Genomic DNA, 19,030 nt, shown 5'->3' with positions numbered 1-19,030 from the left:
TACAAGATACCAAGTCCTGTAGTGATAATCTCCTGCTTATAAAACACTAATTATATTGAAACACAACACATCCCTAAAATCAGGCTTTCGACCCCTATATCATTCTGCTCACGGATTACATAGCAAAAACCTGCTGACATATTCCCTTTAACCACAAGTTTCTCACACTTCTGGCCGCAGATCTTCAGTGCATACTATCTGGTAGTTGAATTTTAGATACCATAAACATAAAGCCAGAAATAAAAAGTGAAGCCGGCTGGTAACTGGTCTTGTAGTCATCTAACATGGGCAAAACCATAAACACAGATACAGCACCAAAAGAACAAAATTGAATTGTCATCACAAAAGTAGCTGGGGTCAAAACAAGGAGCAATCAAGTCAACTACTGTGCTGGAAGAACACACTACTGAAATGTAGCTGTACTTCATAAGCATAGACTAGTGATGAGCAAGCACCACCATGCTTGGGTGCTCGGCACTCATAATGAGCAGTCGGATGCTTTTGACTTGCGTACCAAGTTTAATGGAAGTTGGGGAAACGTGAGCACTTTTCCTGAATATTTTCCGGAAAAATGCTCCAGTTACGCATTGACTTCCATCATACTCAGTACATGAGTTGAACCCATCTAAGCATCCAACTGTTCGTTACGAATACACATATTTGGCATCGCTACATTTAGGAATGTCCAATGTATTAAAATATAAAATAGTATAATCTGATAGGTAAACAGCATGACAGAAAAAAAAATTATAAACTTCAGAATTAATTTTTTTTGGCCACTGCAAAATTAAAATAAAATACAATAAGAGGCGATCAAACCATCACATCTATCCAAAAGAGGTATCAGTAAAAACATTAGCTTAGGGCGCAAAAAATAAGCTGTCATATAACCCCAAAGTCCAAAAATTGAATACGTTACGGGTCTCAGAATATAGCGCCAAGAGCAAATTTATATTTTTTTCACAAACTTTTTATTTTTTTTCACCATTTAAATAAAAGAAAAACTACCTATATTTGATATCTATGTACTCATACTGACCTGGAAAATCATACTGTAAGGTCAGTTTTAGCATAAAGTGAAAATGGCAAATAAACAAACAGTTCTGGAATCACACTTTCTTTGCAATTTCATTGCACTTGGAATTTTTTCCCGTTTTCTAGTACACTATATGGTAAATTTAATGGCTTCACTTAAAAGTACAACTTGTCCCGCAAAAACACAAGTCCTCATACAGTGATTTTGACGGAAAAATAAAAATGTTATGGCTCTTGGAAGAACGGGAGGAAAAAAACGAAGACGAAAAACAGGAAATCACAAAGTGGTGAAAGGCTTAAAAGAACATCTGAGAGCTAAAAAATTGTTTAAAAGAACTGAAGTCCTCAGTGGTTGATACCTTTTAATGGCCAACTGAAAAGATGGTAATAATAGCAAGGTTTCGAGACTACTCAGGTCTCTTCATCAGGCAGCTAATAAGATTTCTTTTGAAACTTTAGCCACATATTCCCAATCTTTACTAACTTATATTACTGTGCATGCTTAAACTATGTTGACACATCTGATACATTAGAGCCATTGTCTTCTTTATAATCCAGTAGCCAAATATAAAGTATATTATATTTCAACTTCACTCTGTATATAGCAAAAAAACAAGACCCATAAACATGTCTAGTGGATAATAAATAGTAAAGCAATAATAAATGCATAAAATGCATACATAATAAATTACTAATAATTATCATCCTCAGGAAATAAATAAGAACTAGTATAGAATTCATAGACACACAGTTAATGTGAACCTGTTACATTGTACATGCAGCCCAATCTGTGGACAGCATGGTATAGAGGAGAATCTCAGCAGAATGAGAAATGAACTGTTGGAAACGATGTATTTCATTCATTGAAATTGGTGTGTAGGCATATATGAGTCCAGTGGGTGGTCCTACACTATGATTGACAGCTAGCTCTGCATGTGCACTTTTGGAAAACTGTCAATCACTGAAAAGGAAACCACCTACTGGATTTATATATGCGTATATATACCAAGCATTTCCTTACATAAAGTGCAAATTGTATTGAAACTTTTTCCCTAAAAGTGCATATCAATCTGATTAGTTCCTCTTGTTCTGTAATACCCTGTTTTCCTGAAAGTAAGACCTACCACAAAAATAATCCCTAGTAGGCTTGAGTATGCTTAAAATATGAACCCTACTCCAAAAATAAGCCATAGTTGTGGTTACATAAAGAACTGTCTAAGCAGCTAAAAAAAGGTTTAAAAATACAGCAAGACTCTTCATCAAAGAAAGCAGACAGCCTCAAAAGAAAGCAGACAGCCCCAAAAGAAAGCAGACAGCCCCAAAAGAAAGCAGACAGCCCCAAAAGAAAGAAGACATTCCCCACCCTCCAAAAGATTACACTCACCAGACCCTAAACAATTACAGTTAGCAAGTGCCAATGGATGGGCTCTCACACAGAGATCTGCATCGCTGTCAGGTCCCTCGCCCTTCCAGTTGCATTAGGCTCCTTTCACATTGCGTTTTACCTTCCGCTCACAGGTCCCGTCGGAGCATCCGTCCGAACCGCCCCTCCCCCACTCTGCAAAGCGTGTGCCGGACGCATGCGCCCGACAGGGCCATTCACTGTTATGGAGCGCACTGCGTTAGCGTGTGCTCTGTTTTGTGCCATTTTTTGCATATATACGTTTCTGCAAATGGACACCCGAACGTAGTGGACTACGTTCGGGTGTCCGTCTGCAGAAACGTATATATGCAAAAAATATTTTGCGCATGCGTCCGGAACACGCTTTGCAGAGTGGGGGAGGGGCGGTTCGGACGGATGCTCCGACGGGACCTGTGAGCGGAAGGTAAAACGCAATGTGAAAGGAGCCTTACACTGCAGCTCTCACGAACAGATTGGGTACCAGTATCACTCCATGAAAGTGATAACTGCTTCCAGTCACCAAGGGGAGTTAAGCGCCATAGAACGAAGGTGGACCTGAAAGTGATGCAAATTTTCATTTGAGAGAACATTTACTTGCCAACTGTAATTGTTTGGGGTCTGGTAAGTGCGATTCTTTTAGGGGGTGCTAGCTTTCTTTAGGGGTAAACTTAGTACATACAGAATAATAAATATAAGCGGGTAATTTAAACCTTTGTAAATATGGCATGTACCCACCACTATAGAACTGGTGCTGCACCACAAGAATAGTTGATCAGATAAGAAAATATGTATCTGAACCAGTAATCGGATTACCATAAAATATTGATGTCCCAGGATGTGATTACATGATTATATTTGAATAAAAGTTGTTTTTTTTTGTTCAAGAATAAATGTGGATTGTTGTTCATGGGAAAATATAAGACATCCTCTGAAAATAAGCCTTAAGGCCACTTTACATGCTGCGACATCGCTAGCAATGTCGCTAGCGATCGCACCCGCTCCTGTTGTTTGTGCGTCACGGGCAAATCGCTGCCCGTGGCGAACAATATCGCTAGGATGTGTCAAACGGACTTACCTTCCTAGCGACGAACAACCTTTTTTTTAAGGAGGCTGTTCGTGCGGCGTCACAGCGACGTAAATCAGCTGGCCACCAATAGAAGCGGAGGGGCGGAGACCAGCCGCATTCACGTCACTCCCACCTCGTTGCCGGAGGACGCAGGAACGCTGTTTTTTTGTTGTTCTTGGGGTGTCACACGTAGCGAAGTGTGCTGCCTCAGGAACGACGAACAACCTGCGTCCTAAATGATCAACGATATTTGGGAAAGGAACGATGTGTCAACAATCAATGATTTTTGCCGTTTTTCGGATCGTTAGCAGCCACTCGTAGGTGTCACATGCAACAACGTCGCTAGCGACGCTGGATGTGTGTCACGAATTCCGTGACCCCAACGATATCTCGTTAGCGATGTTGTTGCGTGTATAGCGGCCTTTAGAGCATCTTTCGGAGCAAAAAATAACACCCCATCTTATTTTTGAGGAAACATGGTATCTTGCCTACAGATCAGATATCATTTTCAACATGAAAGGTTCACTTTAAATATTGATCTAAGACTATAGGAGGAATGAGGCTGTGATTTATACTAATCATTCCACATATACTGTAGTTTCATTTTGGCAGGACTTTCATGATTTTTGGACCATTCTATTAACATATAACTGAGGACTTTCATAAGAATGTAAACCTTGGTGGAGAGATCTCTGCAAGGCTCTATTGACCATAGGTGGAGTAGAAGGAGTGTTAGTAAAAGCATGTGAATGAAAACAATATTGTCTGCTGCACAATGAACAAAATGTTATGGAATTTGTGGACAAAGGAATCAAAATTCTTCTGTCTATAACACTACTTATCAGGTTCATATAAGGGGCAGACAGTTAATAACGTTAGGCAGGATCACATGGATAATTTTGAAGCATTCTGCATCTTGGACAATAGACTATATTATTGCAGAGATTTAGTTATTGATATATTTTCCACTGTTGGTAAATTAAGAAAAAATATAAATTATATAATAACAATATAATTTATTAAAATATGTGCTACTAAAAGAAGCAAGAAAACGGAATGTACTTACATTAAACAGTCCATCACATGCTGTGTCATGTCCATGTGATAAGGAAGTTCTGCATGTTAGTGTGAAAGAACACAGGAGGATGAGGGAAGCAAATATTAGTTTACGCATGGAAAGGATGGAAAGGATGGTTGACTGAGAAAGGGAATAAGTTAGGTTTATACAGCTGCAAATATGCAATCAGAAGCATCTGAAAAACAAGAAATTTCTTAAGATTGATGATTTCCTCCAACTATTTATTTTAGATCAATGAAGGTAGATAGATAGATAGATAGATAGATAGATAAAAAGAGATTGAAAAAATGTGAGTCTCACTTGCAAGACAGATGGTGAAAAAATGGATTTTGATCATCTTGGATTGATTAAAATTCAGTTTTTGGCACTATCTGAATTTTGAATGACGCCCTTATTTTTTGCCGATTGATACAAATGTGATAGGATGGATAGATAGATAGATAGATAGATAGATGGCTCATACAAAAAAAATTACCAGTACCTCCAAACAGAATAAAATAAGTGGGAATAGATGCAAGCTGTTATAACTGCATAATACACATACAAAAGAAAACAGCAGCACTCTGTAAGCACCAAGATTTATGTAACCATTAAAACTTGAACTGCATTACTGCTATATGAAATATAGTTATAAAAATGAAGGTACTTAGCACATAAATTGGCCAATTCATGAGAGCCCATTAGCCGCAGCAAGGCGTACTTCTTTGACGAGTTCCTAACCTAATATCGTGTCTTTCCTGGGCTAAAAAGCTACAAATTTATGGGTGTGTAGGATCCAGCATTAATCAAAAGATAGCCTTAAGGGGGCTTTACACGCTGCGACATCACTAATGCGGAGTCGTTGGGGTCACGGAATTTGTGACGCACATCCGGCCGCATTAGCGATGTTGCTGCGTGTGACACCGATGAGCGATTTTGCATCGTTGTAAAAACGTGCAAAATCGCTCATCGGTGACATGGGGGTCCATTCTCGATTATCGTTACTGCAGCAGTAACGACGTAGTTCGTCGCTCCTGCGGCAGCACACATCGCTATGTGTGACGCCGCAGGAACGAGGAAGCTCTCCTTACCTGCCTCCCGGCCGCTATGAGGAAGGAAGGAGGTGGGCGGGATGTTACGTCCCGCTCATCTCCGCCCCTCCGCTGCTATTGGGCAGCCGCTCAGTGATGTCGCTGTGACGCCGCACGGACCGCCCCCTTAAAAAGGAGGTGGTTCGCCGGTCACAGCGACGTCGCCGGGCAGGTAAGTATGTGTGACGGGTCTGAGCGATGTTGTGTGGCACGGGCACCGATTTGCCCGTGTCGCGCAACAGATGGGGCGGGTACCCACACTAGCGATATCGGGACCGATATCGCAGTGTGTAAAGTAGCCTTTAGACTGATGAGAAGAGTGCTCAGTCAGAAAAGCAGATAGTCAAAGTCCTCCAATTAATACAAAAACAAAAAACTGAAGAGCGCCTTCAAACAAAATAAAGCAAGTGTGAACAGGTGCAAGCTGCTATGACTGCATAATAAACAAAAAAATACAGCAGCATGCTGTAAGCTAAGTACCTTCATTTTTATAAGCATATTTCATATAACAGAAATGCAGGTCAAGTTTTATATGTTCAATGTTCACATATATCTTGGCACTTACAGAGTGCTGCTGTATTCTTTTGTTTTTGTACATAGATGATAGATAGATAGATAGATAGATAGATAGATGCCCTGTAATTACTAGTTCTGTTTACATGAGATATTGTTAAGTTGGTCAAAATCGTTATCTAGAAAGGAAGAAATAAATATATAACTTTTTTTTTTAAATATTTGAGAAAATAAAATGAAATCTAGAAGCTACATATAGTGTCTCATAGTGTCTGCAGGCAGTTGGAGCTATAAACCAAACAAATGTTATGGAACAAAAAAAGTATACATTCTATATATCCAGGCTGTCCCCACTGGAGGGTCATGAAGGCTCTCATTTGCTGTCAATCACTTTGGAAGTATTAGCATTTGCTGCTACTTTGGAATGTAAGCCTTGCAAAGAGCAAATAGTCTGCTAGTCTGGAGTTATTTAAATAACCAGAGAACACATACTGTTGTTGTGCTTGACCTTAAAGCAGTGGATTAGCGTCTCAATATTAGCTTACCATACCTAGTACTTAGGGCTGCCATATATTAATTAGAAAGCAGGAATTTACTAGCTGAAAGTGTGTTAAATACAATACCACTCTAGTAATAAACAGGGAATTGTAAGCAGTACATTCAAAGGTTCTACATAGATCAGCCCAGGCTTTTAATAGGTAGCAATGACACCCAATAACCAATAGTTGCTAATAACCTGCAACCTTTCTGTGTCAAAAACATTTTTTAATTAAATAATAATTGCTGCACTTATAATAAACAAAAGGTCATACCACACGGTAATCACATCACATAGAACGAATATGGAAAATAAAAACCACATTTTTTTTTCAACAAGATTATGTGCCCATATATATATATATATATATATATATATATATGTTTCCAGCATTGCTGCCAAGGTTAAAGGGGGTCCACGTCTCAGTGCTTAGACCACACACTGCATCAAATTGGTCTGCATGGCTGTTTTAACAGAAGGAAGCCTCTTCTATAGATGATGCACAAGAAAAGCCCTCAAATAGTTTTCTGAAGTCAAGCAGACTAAGGACATGGATTACTGGAACCATGTCCTTTGGTCTGATGAGACCAAGATAAACTTATTTAGTTCAGATGGTGTCAAGCATGTATGGAGGCAACCAGGTGAGGAGTACAAAGACAAGTGTGCCTTACCTACAGTCAAGCATGAAGGTGTGGGTGTCATGGTTTGGGGCTTCATGAGTGAGGCAACCATGAATGCCAACATGTACTGTGACATTCTAAAGCACTGCATCATCCCCTCCTTTTGTATTACAACACAACAGAGACCCCAAACATACCTGCAAGATGACCAATGCCTTACTAAAGAAACTGAGGGTAAAGGTGCTGGACTGGCCAAGCATGTCTCCAGACCTAAACCCTATTGAGCATCGGTGGGGCCTCCTCAAACAAAAGGGGGAGGAGCGCAAGGTCTCTAACATCCACCAGCTCTGTGATGTCGTCATGGAGGATGGAAGAGGATCTAGCCTCTCCTGTGAAGCTCTAGTGAACTCCATGCCCAAGAGAGTTAAGGCAGTGCTTGAAAATAATGGTGGCCAAACAAAATATTGACACTTTAGGCACAATTTGACCATTTTCACTAATGGGGTGTACTCACTTTTTGTTGCCAGACATTAATGACTGTGTGCTAAGTTATTTAGAGGGCACCAAATTTACACTGTTATACAAGCTGCACACTGACTACTGTACATAGCTATATCCTCAGCGTTCTCTCATGAAAATAAATAAAATATTTACAAAATGTGAGGTGTGTATTCACTTTGTGATATACTGTATATACGGTACATACACACACCCACACACATACACAAAAAACACACACGCACACATTTTATATATATATATATATATATATATATATATATATATATATATATATATATTGCACACACTCACACAGTACTGTACAAAAGTTTTAGGCAGGCATGGAAAACATGCTGCAAAAATTAAAGTGCTTGAAAAATAAAGGTGTTGATAGTATAGTTTCATCTACTAACAAAGTGCAAAGTGAGTGAATAGAGGAGTAGTCTAAATCCAATCAAGTGACCGTCTTTTGCCTACAAAACATCATCAGTTCTAGCTACACAAAGTCAGGGATTTTGTAGGATTATAGTCATCTGTGTGAGGAGCGAATTGTACCAAGCAGAGGATATTAATCATCATTTTACTTTATATGTCACTAAAAACAGAATCATTACCAGTTCACCAGTTTTTTGCCCTATAAGCTGTGGCCACCACCACTGGGCTCTTATATACAGCATTCTAAGCATTCTAACATGCTGTATATAAGAGCCCAGGCTGCTGGGTATAACATAAAAAACACTTTATAATACTCACCTAGAAGGTCGCTCTGGTGCACAACGGTCAGATGGGTGGCGCCATTGTCTGGGACCAGCGCCTCCCCTTTTGGCCATCTTGGTCTTCCTTATTCTGAAGCCACGGTGCATGACGCGTCTACGTCATACACAGCTCAGGGCAGAAGAAAGTGCACCTGCGCATGACCTCAATGCCGGCGCGTGTGTATGACATTTTTATGTTATACCCAGTGGCCTGGGCTCTTATATACAACATGTTAGAATGCTGTATATAAGACCCCACTGGTGGTGGCCGCAGCTTATAGGGCAAAAAACTGGTGACAGGTTCCCTTTAACTGAAAGAATTATAAGAGTTATGTAGGAGGCTTAAAGGGAACCAAACATCAGGATTTTTGGTATATAAGGTAAAGCCAGTGCAGTACTGGCACTATCAGGCATATTATCTACATACCATTAGTGGGCAGCTCGGATGTTTAGGCTTTCAAATCCAAGTTTGTGAAGTTTAATAATTCATCAGCTTTTTGACTGACAGTTGCACCTCAGCAGATAATAGCAGGGCGGGTTATGCACATGGATTAACGCTCCCCCCCCCCGCCTCCTGCTTCTCCCTCTCTCTGGCTCTATACTAATTTTACTTTTCAGTAAGCTGGCGTCGGAGTTGGCGCCTGCACATAGCGCTTGTCTCCGGTGCCAGCTTTCTGAAGCCTGCCTTACCCACTGCTGTTCTAATCTTCCGACTGAGATTGCGGCGCATGCGCCCTTGCATCTTCTGCTCTCTTGTGACTGCGGGTGCGCGCGCGGTCACAATAGAAGAGGAGAACAGCTGATCGGAGGAAACCATGCAGCCCCAAGACACCGTGCCAGCGCCAGGTTCAAGAAGACAGAAGACCATGATCGTGGAGCGGTGAGCGGGAGGAATAAAGATGGATTCTCTAAGTGTGTCTGTGTATTTATTTCTAATAAAGTATTTTTTCTGTGTGGTGTCTTTTTTTAACCCTTTATTACAGATTCTTAATGGCCGGGTCAAACTTGGCCTGACATTAAAAATCTCTGGCTTTATATCAGCTGGTAAAACAAAGCTAGTATTAACCCCTTATTACCCAGCGTGCCACCCGTCACCAGGAAGAGTTGGATACAGTGCCAGAAGATGGCGCTTCTATGAAAGCGCCATTTTCTTGGGCAGTTGCGGACTGCAATTCGCAGTGGGGGGCCCTGAAAGTTTGGGCCACCCTGCGCTGCGGATTCCAGCACCCAGCTGTCTAGTTGTACCTGGCTGGATACAAAAATTGGGCGAAGCCAACGTCGGTTTTTTTTTAATTATTTCATAAAATTCATGAAATAATTAAAAAAAGGGCTTCCCTATATTTTTGGTTCCTAGACAGGTACAAATAGGCATCTGGGGGTTGGGGGCAGCCGTACCTGCCTGCTGTACCTGGCTAGCATAAAAAAATATGGCGAAGCCCACGTCAGTTTTTCTTTAGTTTTTGGGCAAAAAAATTAAAAAAGGGCTTCCTGGATTTTCCATTGCCAGTGAAGATAACACCAAGCAGTGGGGGTAAGCAGCCAGTAGCTGCTTGGGTTACCCTTAGCTAGCAATAGAAAATGCAGCAGGAGCCCGCATATTTATTTATAATGAATTTAAAAAAAAATAAAAAATGGGCTTCGCCATATTTTTGGATGCTTATTATTTCATTTTTTTGTATAAATTTTTTGGTAAAAAAAATGACCTAGGGTCCCCCCCATTTTTAATATACAGCACAGGAACAGCAGCAGCTGCAGGCTGCAACCCTCAGATATCTGCTGTACTTTGGCGGGTTATAAAAAATAGAGGGGATCCCACGCATTTATACTAAGAAAAAAAATGGCATGGGATCCCCCCATTTTTCTATAACCAGCCAAGTAACAGCAGACATCTGGGGGCTGATATTATTATGGTGGGAAGGGCCATGGTTATTTGGCCCTTTCCAGCCTAACAATAGCAGCCCGCAGCCGTCCCAGAAGTGGTGCATCCTATAGATGTGCCAATTCTGGTGCTGAAACCGGCTCTCCCCGTTGCCCTGGTGAGGTGGCAAATTGGGTAATATATGGAGTTGATGCCAGCTGTGAATTGCCAGCTGGCATCAAGTCCTGGTATTAGTAATGGGTGGGCGTCTAGTAGACACCTCATTACAAATAACATTATTTTAAAGTAATACTTTTTTATTAGAACAAAATACCCCCTGACGCCACCCCTCGTTGACCAAGTTGTTAAAAAAATTATTGAAATGCAAAAGGTCTGCCATAATCCATTTAGACGTACCCCGACATTCTCCAAAGTTGAACCTGAAAAGACATAAAAATAGAAATTAGTTAAATAAACACAAAAGACGCCATCTTTCCAATTTAATTCCCTTTGACATCCATAATCCAGGTCCACCGCAATCCAAATCTGGGGTTCACCCCATACTCCTTGGCACATTCAATGGAGAACTAAAAGTCCCCCATTGATTGTGAGAGCAGCCTCTCACTTGCACCTGTGACGTTATTGCCCCTGCAGGTGCACACACACTGCTGTGAGTGCTTCCCTGTGGTGACCTGGCACTCATAAGGTGAGCCCAGGTCACCGCAGGGGCGTGCACACAGCAATGTGTGTGTGTGCACGCCTGCTGAGGCAATTACGTCACAGGTGCTAGTGATTTCATTCACCTGACCCCGTGACGACAGTGCCGCGTGATATCACTACCTGTGACCGGGTCTCGCAGCACTGATGTCACAGGGTCAGACAAGTCCATTGTGAACTCACCTCATCTGACCCCCGATATCGCTGGCAGGCTGCTGTCGGATTTTTCCTCTTCGCCCTGTGGCGTCCCGGTGTCCTGCCAGGCTGCTGTGCTGGCCCAGTGTTCTGGGGCGGCCCGGTGTCCTGGGGCAGCACGATATCATCTGCTGCAGCTAATAGGTAAGATCAGCTGTTCTCCAGTCCTGTTGTGACCGCGCGTGTTCCCACGGTCACAACTAGATCTGAAGAAGCGAGGGCGTATGCGCCGCCCCCTCTCAGGCACAAGAGTATAATAACTAGGTAATGCGGGCTTCAGAAAGATGGCACTGGAGATTAGCGCTATGCGCAGGCGCCAAGTCTGACGCCATATTACTGAATAGAAAAACTAGCATAGAGCCAGGTGGTGGGAGGGGGGGGGCGGTAATCCATGTGCATAACCCGCCCTGTTATTATCTGCTGAGGTGCAACTGTCAGTTAAAAAGCTGATGAATTATTAAACTTCACAAACTTGGATTTGAAAGCCTAAACACCCGAGCTGACCACTAATGGTATGTACAGCCTGTGCCTGATAGTGCCAGTACTGCACTGGTTGCACCTTTTATACCAAAATCCTGATGTTTGGTTAAAACAGCCAAGCCGTGCTATAAAAGGTGAGGTTGGGGAAGACCGTTTCATGTCACAGGACATACACCATGGCAAGACTGAGCCGAGGAACAAGGAACAAAGTAGTTATACTGCATCAGCAAAGTCTCACCCAGATTTCAAAGCAGACTAGAGATTCAAGATGTGCTGTTCAAGCTCTTTTAATAATCTGTATGTTTATACAGCGGCAACATATTTCACAGCGCTTTACATACATCAGCAACACTGTCCCCGTTGGGGCTCACAATCTAAATTTCCTATCAGTATGTCTTTGGAGTGTGGGAGGAACTTGTAGAACCCAGAGGAAATCCACCCAAACACGGGGAGAACATACAAACTCCTTGCAGATATTGTCCTTGTTGGGATTTTAATCCAGGCCCTTAAGGGTGCTTTACACGCTGCGACATCGCAAGCGATAGCACCCGCCCCGTCGTTCGTGCGACATTTGGTGATTGCTGCCGTAGTGAATATTATCGCTACGGCAGCATCACACGCACATACCTTTTCAGCAACGTTGCTGTGACCGCCGAACAATCCCTCCTTTAAGGGGGAGGTGCGTTCGGCGTCATAGCGATGTCACTACGGCGTCACTAAGCGGCCGCACAATAGCAGAGGGGCGGAGATGAGCGGCCGGAACATGTCGCCCACCTCCTTCCTTCCTCATTGCCGGTGGACGCAGGTAAGGAGATGTTCGTCGCTCCTGCGGTGTCACACATAGTGATGTGTGGTGTCGCAGGAACGACGAACAACCTCGCTACTGACCAGACAACGATTTTTGGTACATAAACGACGTGTCACAGACCAACGATTTTTAACTCTTTTGCGATCGTTTAAGGTCGCTCATAGGTGTTACACGCTGCAATGTCGCTAACGGCGCCGGATGTGCATCACAAACACCGTGACCCCGACGATATATCGTTAGCGATGTCGCAGAGTGTAAAGCACCCTTTAGTGCTGCAAGACTGGAGTGCAAACTGAGTCACTGTGCTGCCCCTAAAAGAAGCACCAAGAACTGATAGCAGCCAAGGCATGTAAGTGTGTGTATTTCTGTGCTTGGTGCTCATACTCAATGGTGAAAAAAAAAAATCGAGATATTTTGAAACCATTGTTTCCATTTTTTCCTCATTGGCATATCATTAATTCCACGACTTTTCCTTCTTGGTGTTCCAATTTCAATGCTAAAGAGTGTATAAATAAGATAGAACACAGCAGAAATACACAAAAAACAAGACTTTCAGAATAATGCATAGAATAAATTTATCCCAAATTTATCCCAAAACTATTTTAGAAAAAAACTGTATCAGAAATTCATCTTAAAACAAATCAGAAAGTTTATCTCAAACATAAATCAAAGCAATTTTTTGCTGAGAAAAAGCTGCATAATTTGAAATATTTTGACATTTCATCTGAAAAACACCACAAAGCCATCAAAGCTGTTTATGACTTTTTACGCCTGGAAGTAGATACAATTTTAAGAATTATGCAGGTAACAATTGCTACTGACATATGTTTGCAGTATTACCTATTGTCATTTTTTGTCTTTTTCTCAGCTATCAATTGCTTTGATATAGGTTTGAGATGAAGTTCCTTAAAATTTTTTTGATAAATTCTTAGAAGAGTTTTCTAAATATATTTTTAAGATGAATGTCATGGGTATGTCAGTCATATGGTTTCTGGCAATAGAAGGTCACAGCGTTTGGCTGCGCAAAATACTCCCTGACTTTCTATTGTTGCTGTTGTTAGTATTTATTGTACTACGTAGCTTTCCTGCTGAATTTTCATCTATTCCCTTTTAGGACCCAGTGGAGGGCTCCTTCTGTCCAGCTGCTGATTATCAGTATTCCCGTTGTGCTTAAATACTCCCATCTTCCCAGGACTGGTGCTGGTGATATTATTCAGCTCATTCAGCTCTGGTTGCAAGCAGATGGCTTGTACTTCTCTGTGGTATCATTGCTGAAACTTTGCTAAACTTTTACCTGAGTCATCTGTGGATAAGTAATTCATGCATGTTCCCCCTGTGTGTCCTCCTTGTGTCTTCTTTAGTGTTTAGTGGGATTGACAAAGAGCTCATTTCACCGGTTCCCTATTTAGAGTCCAGCACTAGGGATACCTAGGGTCAGGTATCTGGCTCGGTGCACAGGTGCACAGGTACTGAACCTATTTAGGGTGATGAGGCACCCCTCAGCTGTAGGTTTGGTCAGGGATCACCATCTTCCTCTTCCCTAGACACAGAGTTTCCCTTCCCTTTCGCCGTTCGCTTGGTACTTCCCCCTACCAAGCGTGACAATGAATTTCTTCAATTTGCTGTCTTTTATAATACACTTTTCATTCTTAAAATGGTGGTTTATTTAGGATTTATATAGATGAATTTCAGGTCTTAATTGATGTAGTTACGCTGTGGAACAACCTTTACTTTATCAAAAAAACTAAACACAGCAGTTAATGTTTTTAATACCTTGACAACCCATACTAAAATAGTTGGGTGCTGGCTCCCACCCCTATGATGGACATTTTTTTCAATGTGATTTTTTTAGGTACTGTCTCTGTACACACGAGATTGGCACAGGCCAGGATTGTACTACAAAGTCAGACTTGTGCCATAACAAATGGGATTTGTGCTAGCTGTGATTCCGGCAATTTAACTGCCAACTGATTCTAGACATAAGCGGGCTACTTCTGTCACTCCATTGACAATACCATGAAACACAATGGTAGGGTACCAATGGGTTGTTATGACAGCCAGGCCCTAACAATAGAAAAAAAAGAAAAGATAAAAGACAAAAACTAAGGGGCACTTTGCACACTACGACATTGCAGCTGCGATGTCGGTGGGGTCAAATTGAAAGTGACGCACATCCGGCGTCGCAGGCGATATCGTAGTGTGTAAAGCCTTTTTGATATGATTAACGAGCGCAAAATCGTCGTAATAGTATCATCGGTGTAGCGTCGGTCATTTCCATAATTTGGAATTGACCGATGTTACGATGTTGTTCCTCGTTCCAGCAGCATCACACATTGCTGTGTGTGAAGCCGCAGGAGCGAGGAACATCTCCTACCTGCGGCTCACGCCGGCTATGCGGAAGGAAGGAGGTGGGCGGGATTTTTACGTCCCGCTCATCTCCGCCCCTCCGCTTCTATTGGCCGCCTGCCGCGTGACGTCGCTATGACGCCGCACGACCCGCCCCCTTAATAAGGAGGCGGTTCGCCGGCCAGAGCAACGTCGCAGGGCAGGTGAGTGCATGTGAAGCTGGTGTAGCAATAATGTTTGCTACGCCAGCTATCACCATGATTTCGCAGCTGCGACGGGGGCGGGGACTATTGCGCTCGGCATCGCAAGCATCGGTTTGCGATGTCGTAGTGTGCAAAGTGACCCAAAGTCTCTCAAGATGAATATCATAGAAACAAAATACTCCAAATTGCAGAATTGCCGATTTTTTTGCATTCACCATTGTTGATCAACACTGAAGCGAGTGATTGTCTGCAGCTAGCATATATCCATCCAGACAGTACAGGATGAACAGAGACAAAGTGATGCTTCAGCATCACTCTGAACAGCAAATATGCTGTGTTCCTATGAAGGCTGGCACTCTGCCGGTATTCACAGGAAGTGAGTCATGAAAGTGCCAGGGATCATCAGCTGAGCCCACACTGTCATGGCAACCCATTGGCATCCTATGATTGTGTCATGTGGCCACCGATGGCAATCCCCGCTGGAGCACATTAGATTGCGCTGTTCGAGTTCTCTGATCCACCCATGCCTGTTAGCTGCAGAGCCCACATCAAAGGGAGAAAAGAGACCTAGGACATATATATACATCCTAGGTATTTAAGGGGTTAAGGCATTCTGGATATTTAAAAAAAATGTATAGATGCCGGCCTTTAAACGGCCATAAAGTCTTAAAGTCTACTACCTCTTACCTCTGAGGCCGCTTTAACATTGAACATCACTCCCCTCAAATGTTGGGCCCCAAAGAAGCCAGTATTTTCTGTTGTTTATACTGCATTAACATATTTCAAATCAGTACTCAATGATTGTCCCCATTTATTTTGGTCCTCCTGGGGCTCACAATCTTTAAAAACACTAGGGCCAATTTAATAAAAAGCCAATTAACCTATCGGTATGTTTTAGGAGTGTGGGAAGAATTTGGAGTACCCAAAGGAAACCTATGCAAACACAGGGAGAACATGCAAACTCCATGCAGATGTTGACCTTGGTCATGCCTGCTATCCTGATAATTACACCAGTGATTAGATCATTTGTATAATGCTCTGCTAAATCAGAAAAAGACGCATTAGTTTTCACATAAAAGCATCTGCAAGATTTAAGGCGCTAAGCGACGGATACTATTTATTTAGAAATTGTTCAAGAAGGCCCCTTAGAAAGCAGTTACAGAATCATTACCTTTAATTAAAATTCTAAAAACATTTATATATTATTACATATACATATACACACGTATATTTTATCCTCTTATTTCAGAACATCTTTGTCCCTGCTATAAAAAAAATTAATTTGCACTATACTCACCATCCCCTGGTCCAACACTAATTCTCTGCCCGTGTTCCTGGTGTTTGGTATTGGCTTCTTAGCTGCAGCACTGACGTTAGTTTGACAGCAGTCAGAGCTCATGGTTCTGAGGGGGTCACGGATTTGCTGCCGCACGTTGAAGTGATGTTAGCAATGTAGACAATATCGCCACTGGGAGCAGCTGCAGAGATTCAGCATTGGACCCAGGACCAGTGAGTAAAGCCCAGTTTGTTTGTTTTTTTAAAATAACCAACTGTGCATACGGAGCATGATTTCACTACCTCATTGCATAGACTTACACACTCCTTCCTTATTCTTTTTATATGGCACATTAACATACATGCAAAATTATGGCAAAAAGAAAGCAGAGGGGTAAACTCTTTTACAGTGTCAGAAAACCTTTATGGGCGGTGCAATAGCTACTATTAAAAGCGCTATGAAATGCAAATCATAAATGTCCACTCTTGCTCCTTAGCAGAGATGAGCGAACCTTTCAAATTTCGGTTCGCTGAGCCTAACCGAACAAACGATACGATCGCTGAATCAAACTCTGAACCTTTTCGAACCCCATTGAATTCAATGGGACACCGAACATAAGGCGTAAACACCTATACGGGGTCAAAAAGCTTCCAAAACATCACCACTGTTTTGGCATAGCCATTAGCTTCCTAAGCTATTGACATAAGAAATATAGAGGTGGATGAGAGACAGGTGAAGGGCTGGTATTCCCATACACCTCCCTGTAGAGATAAGACACAACTTGGAGACCCACTTTGGAGTCTTGATATTTAAAAACATTAAAGGCAGACAGCAGGACAGCAGAATCAATTCCCACCATGGAAGTATGGTCCATGTACACACAGGATGTGGGCTGCCATTTCCATTTTAAAAAGTGAGCACACAGCGACTGTGCCTTCTGCAGCAGTGTATCCAAGCCATAATAGTGCCCAAGAAATTTCTGTACAACCAGATTAATCCATGCAGTACACATGTTGTAATGTCGCCCAGGCGTAGTGCCGCCACCAGGTTTGCACCATTATTGCATATGGCCTTCCCTGGTCCATGTTTAGTGGAGGCAGCCATTTAGCATATTAATTTAAGCACTACCTCATTGTGTTGACTTATTCACAGGATGTGGCCTGGCATTTTCATTTTAAAAAAAATCAAGAGATGCATGAGTGACAGGCGAAGGCCTCTTGCTCCCAGAACCCTGGCAATACAGACAAAAAACAATTTGGAGACCCTACTTGGAGTCTCCACATTTCCAACAATTAAGGTCAGGCAACAGGAAAAGTGGCAATAATTGGCCCAGACTACAATTAGTCCAACATAACAACCTGGATGCTTGGGACTGGCCCTGTAACAAGGGGTGAACCAACATTTCTACCTTCACCAGAGACATTAAGATGACAGATCTTGCTCCCAGAACCCTGGCACTAAACCATCGCCTAGTCTGCACAGTCTGGAACTGGGGTAGCAAAATCATTGGACATCCACGACTTGTTCATCTTTATGAAAGTTAGGTGGTCTACGCTTTTAGGGGACAGCCGGATGCACTTATCCATCAATACACTGCCAGCAGCGCTGAAGACACGTTCTGAGCGAACGCAGGTAGTGGGGCAGGCCAAAACCTCCAAGGTGTGCCTGGTGAGCTCAGGCCACTCTTGAATTTTTGGACACCAAAATGTAAAAGTGCAAAAGGGTGCAAGCCCCCCTTATGGCATCAATGTTGAACTCTAGATACTCCTGCACCATCCTTTCCAGTCATTCACTATGTGTCAGACTTTTGCTCTATTCTGCTGGTGCCTGCGCACCCAGGCCGTAATAGTGCCCTAGAAATTGCTGTACATCAGGTTGATCCATGCAGTACATATGTGATGTCATGCAGAAGTATTGCCGTCACCAGTTTTGCACCATCATCGCACACGGCCTTTCCTGGCTCCAGGTTGAGTGGACACCTGGATAGTGGTCCTCAACTTTGCAGCTGTATGACTGTGTTTTCCAATGCATAGAAAATTAAGCACTGCCTAATTGTGTTGACCTACACACAGGATGTGGCCTAGCATTTTCATTTAAAAAATCAGGAGATGAATGAGTGACAGGCGAAGAACTCTTGCTCAAAGAACTCTACCACTACACACAAGACACAACTTGGAAGCCCAGATTGGTGTCTTCATATTTAAAAACCTTTCAGGCAGACAGCGGGACAGCAAGGCAGTGACATCAATCCCCCTCGTCCCCATTTCCAAATAGTCTGTTTGCACACCAGCGAAGTACGGTCTATACAACAGGCAGGATGTGACCTCGGTGTCTCACATAGGTCAAAAACACCAAGCCTGGTCACTTCAGCAGAGGTGTATATAGGCTTTCCGGCACCCAGTGCAAGATTTTAATTTGGCGCCCCCCCCCTCATGTGACCAATTATTTATATGTGATTTGCACACTTAAGGTGGCTTTGCACGCTACGAGATCGCTAAAGCGATCTCGTTAGGGTCACGGAGTTTGTGACACACATCCGGCCGCTTTAGCGATGTCGTTGCGTGTGACA

General features: G+C 42.6%; 1 protein-coding gene across 1 annotated transcript in view; it reads left to right on the top strand.

Annotated features, from left to right (window-relative positions):
- The first annotated feature begins 7,432 nt into the window (after positions 1–7,432).
- The window catches only part of LOC142246634 (uncharacterized), a 47,833-nt gene continuing 36,235 nt past the window's right edge, over positions 7,433–19,030 (top strand). Inside the window, exon 1 of the mRNA XM_075319701.1 lies at positions 7,433–7,556. Coding sequence (XP_075175816.1) covers positions 7,433–7,556 — 124 coding nt within the window. The remainder of the gene's footprint in view (positions 7,557–19,030) is intronic.

This window comes from Anomaloglossus baeobatrachus, chromosome 7 (assembly GCF_048569485.1).
Source record: "Anomaloglossus baeobatrachus isolate aAnoBae1 chromosome 7, aAnoBae1.hap1, whole genome shotgun sequence".
Lineage (NCBI taxonomy): Eukaryota > Metazoa > Chordata > Amphibia > Anura > Aromobatidae > Anomaloglossus > Anomaloglossus baeobatrachus.
Note: the sequence above shows the minus strand (reverse complement) of the source record. Positions and strands in the feature narration are given on the sequence as shown.